Source organism: Protobothrops mucrosquamatus, unplaced genomic scaffold (genome assembly GCF_001527695.2).
Source record: "Protobothrops mucrosquamatus isolate PMUCROS unplaced genomic scaffold, P.Mucros_1.0 scaffold3907, whole genome shotgun sequence".
Taxonomy (NCBI): domain Eukaryota; kingdom Metazoa; phylum Chordata; class Lepidosauria; order Squamata; family Viperidae; genus Protobothrops; species Protobothrops mucrosquamatus.
In genome coordinates this window covers 9,986-13,511 of record NW_015389852.1, presented here as the reverse complement: position 1 = coordinate 13,511, position 3,526 = coordinate 9,986, and the positions used below count along the sequence as shown (strand labels likewise).

The 3,526-nt window shown below is 49.0% G+C and overlaps 1 protein-coding gene across 1 annotated transcript in view; it reads left to right on the top strand.

Moving 5' to 3' along the window:
• The window catches only part of LOC107298349 (glyoxalase domain-containing protein 4-like), a 14,866-nt gene extending 14,413 nt beyond the window's left edge, over window positions 1–453 (top strand). The window contains exon 8 of the mRNA XM_015827727.1: window positions 362–453. Coding sequence (XP_015683213.1) covers window positions 362–427 — 66 coding nt within the window. The 3' untranslated portion in view covers window positions 428–453. The remainder of the gene's footprint in view (window positions 1–361) is intronic.
• The last annotated feature ends 3,073 nt before the right edge of the window (window positions 454–3,526 follow it).

Genomic DNA, 3,526 nt, shown 5'->3' with positions numbered 1-3,526 from the left:
CACCAAGGATCCCAGTCTCTCCCCCTTCCTCCTCCTCCTCCTCCTCCTCCTCCTCCTCCTCCTCCCTGCACACCCCACTCCTTCTAACACTGATGATGTTACTTAGTTGGTCATGAAACGTCTGCAAGAAAACAACCAGGCTCAGAGAGCACCAAGGGTCCCACAGTCTCCCCCCCCTCCTCCTCCTCCCTGCAAACCCCACTCCTTCTAGCACTGATGATGTTACCTAGTTGGTCATGAAACGTCTGCGAGAAAACCAGCAAGCTCAGAGAGCACCAAGGACCCCTTTTAACTTCCAACAGTCACTAAATGAATTATTGCAAGCCGAGGACTATCTGCATTTTGTTTTACTTCCTTGCAGGCAATGGCGGCCGATAAAAGCCACGAGTGGTTTGCCAAACATAACCGCTCCAAGCCTTCGGCATAACCCACCGGGGTTTGCTAACCCACGACTCCCTCTGAGCCTGGAAAACAGGAAGCTTAAATCCCATCTCTGCGGTACTGCCAGATTATTATTTTTTTTCTTTTCTTTTCTCTGCCTCTTCTGGGTCCTGTAGTGTTTTGCAGTGAGTGAGGAGGCGATTGTGTGTTCCAGCTAGCGGAACCCGAACCTCGCACCAATTGTGGTGACGACCTGTCTTGTGTTTTTTTTCTGCACACTTTTCTTTTCTCATTCCGCTGAAAAAGCACCCGTCGAACTTTGGGCTGGGAAATTACTCGGAACCGATTGCAGGAAGATCTTTAGCCTGTGTGTTAAAACGGAGATTTTTTTTTCTTGTTGTTGTTATTTTGGTGTTGTTTTTTCCCCCCAAACCTTTGATTTAATTCTAGCAAGTTTGTATTCCGCCCGGCTTAACGTGCAGACTGTGCCACGTTTTGGTGGCAGGCACAGAGATTCAGCGTGCTGTACTTTCAGCCGCGCAAAACGTGGATGGCAGATTTATAACTTGCCATTGTGACTTTTTGGGGGCCAACCTTGCCCCCCCTTTGGGCTTTTTTTCCACTTCCCCTCCACCCCAAATATTATTGCATATATTCCATCCAACTCAAGATTTACGAACAATACAGGCAGCTCAAAGACGTCACCAACGCTAAACCTGGTTTAGAGGTTAACAGGAGAGGAAAAACTGCTGACCAGACGGCCTACAAAATGTCAAATGTGAAATCTGTGGAATTAAAAAAAAAAACCTATAAAAATGTTGGCATATGTCTTCTTTCTTTCCCTGCAGGCAGTGGTGGCCGATAAAAGTCGCGAATGGTTTGCTGAACATAACCGTTACAAGCCTTTGGTATAGCCCGCCGGGAATTGCTAACCGTGATTAATTGTTCTTGCTATCAGGAAATCCCTCATGTCCAGGTTAGATCTCTCAGAATAGAATGGAGCTGGAAGGGACCTTGGAGGTCTTCTAGTCCAACCCCCTGCTTAAGCAGGAGCCCCTAGACCCGGGGTAGGCAACCTTGGCCCCTTCATGACTTGCGGACTTCAACTCCCAGAATTCCTGAGCCAGCATGGCTCAGCTTGGAAACCTCTCCCTTTCCCCTCAGCGTGGCTGGCTCAGGAATTCTGGGAGTTGAAGTCCACGAGTTATAAAAGAGCCAAGGTTGCCTACTCCTGGCCTAGACCATTTCAGACAAGTGGCTGTCTAGTCTCTTCTTAGAAACCTCCAGTGATGGAGCACCCACAACTTCTGGAGGCAAGTTGTTCCACTGGTTAATTAATAGAATAACACAATTGGAAGGGACCTTGGAGGTCTTCTAGTCCAACCCCCTGCTTAAGCAGGAACCCCTAGACCATTTCAGATCAAATGGCTATCCAGTCTCTTAAAAACTTCCAGTGTTGGACCATTCACCACTTCTGGAGGCAGGTTGTTCCACTGGTTAATTATTCTAACTGTCACGAAGTTTCTCCTTAGTTCTAGGTTGCTTCTCTCCTTGATTAGTTTCCATCCGTTGCTTCTTGTCTTGCCTTCAGGGGCTTTGGAGAATAGCTTGACTCCCTCTTCTTTGGGGCAGCCCCTGAGATACTGGAATACTGCTATCACGTTCCTCCCCCTAGTCGGGTGGTGGTGAACCTATGGCACGGGTGCCAGAGGCGGCACTCGGAGCCCTCTCTGTGGGCACACATGCCTTTGCCCCAGCCTTGCCTCCCCCTGCGGCCCCCTCCTCTCCAGCAGCCCCCCTGAAGGAGAGTCACCCCCGAGCGTGACCCACACGGAGCAGCGCAGCCAAGGACATGGCAGCCAGGCAGCGTAGACAAGACTCTGCCCTCACGCCCCATCATGCAGTTGATGCTGCAGGGGTGTGGCCGCCATAGTGCTGCTGGGCTACCTGGGCAATCTGCGACGGGCCCTGGAGGTGGTGAGTGGTCCTGTGGGCAGGCGGGGCGGGGGATGGGGGTAGAGCAGGGGCAGGGCCAGTTTTGGGGCACTCGGTCTCTAAAAGGTTCGCCATCACTGCCCTAGTCCTCCTTTTCTCTAGATTGGTTACTCTTCTTTACACTTTTTCCAAAGTCTCAACCACTTTTTTGGAATGTTGGGACCAAAACTGAATGCAGGATTCCAGGTATGGCCTTATTAAGGCTTTATAAAGCGGTACTAATACTTCACGTCATCTTGATTCTGTCCCTCTGTTAATGCAGCCCAGCATTGTGTTGGCCTTTTTGGCTGCTGCCGCACACGGCTGGCTCCTGTTTAAGGGATCGTCCACGGGGACTCCGAGATCCCCTTTCACAGTTAACTGTTTTTGAGTAGCTGTGTTACTTAAAAACAGCAACTCAAGTAACTCTCTTTTAATGATCTTCCGCTCATTGCTTCTTGTCCTGCCCTCAGTTGCTTTGGACAATAGGTCTTGATGTAGTACAGGTAGTCCTCAACGTATGACCACAATCGGGTCCAAATATTCTGTGGCTAAGCAAGACTGTTGTGAAGTGTGTTTTGCCCCATTTTACGACCTTTCTTTCCACAGGTGTTAAGTGAATCACTGCACTTGTTAAACTAGCGACACGGTTGTTAAGTGAATCCGGCTTCCCTCCGTTGACTTTGCAAAAGGGGATCCCGTGACCCCGGGACACTGCGACCATCCTAAGTGTGAGGTCAGTTGCCAAACGTTCTGGATTTTGATCACGTGACCAAGGGGGGTGCTGCAAAGGTCATAAGTGTGAAAAACGGTCATGTGTCACTTTTTTTCAGCGCCGTTGTAATCTCGGTCACTAAATGAATTACTGTAAATCGAGGACTACATGTAGTTATAATAATAATAATAATAAAATTGGAAGGGACCTCGGAGATCATCTAGTCCAACCCCCTGCTCAGGCAGGAAACCCTATACCAGGGGTGTCCAAACTTTTTTCAAAGAGGGCCAGATTGGATGAAGTGAACGTGCTGGAGGGCCGAACATTTTTCCGAACATTCTTTGAACCATTACAATTAAATGTAAATGAATTATTTTATGCCTCTTTCCTCTCCCTCTCTTTCCTCTTTCTCTCTCTCTCTCTCTTTCCTTTCCCTTTCCTCTCCCCTCTCTCTCT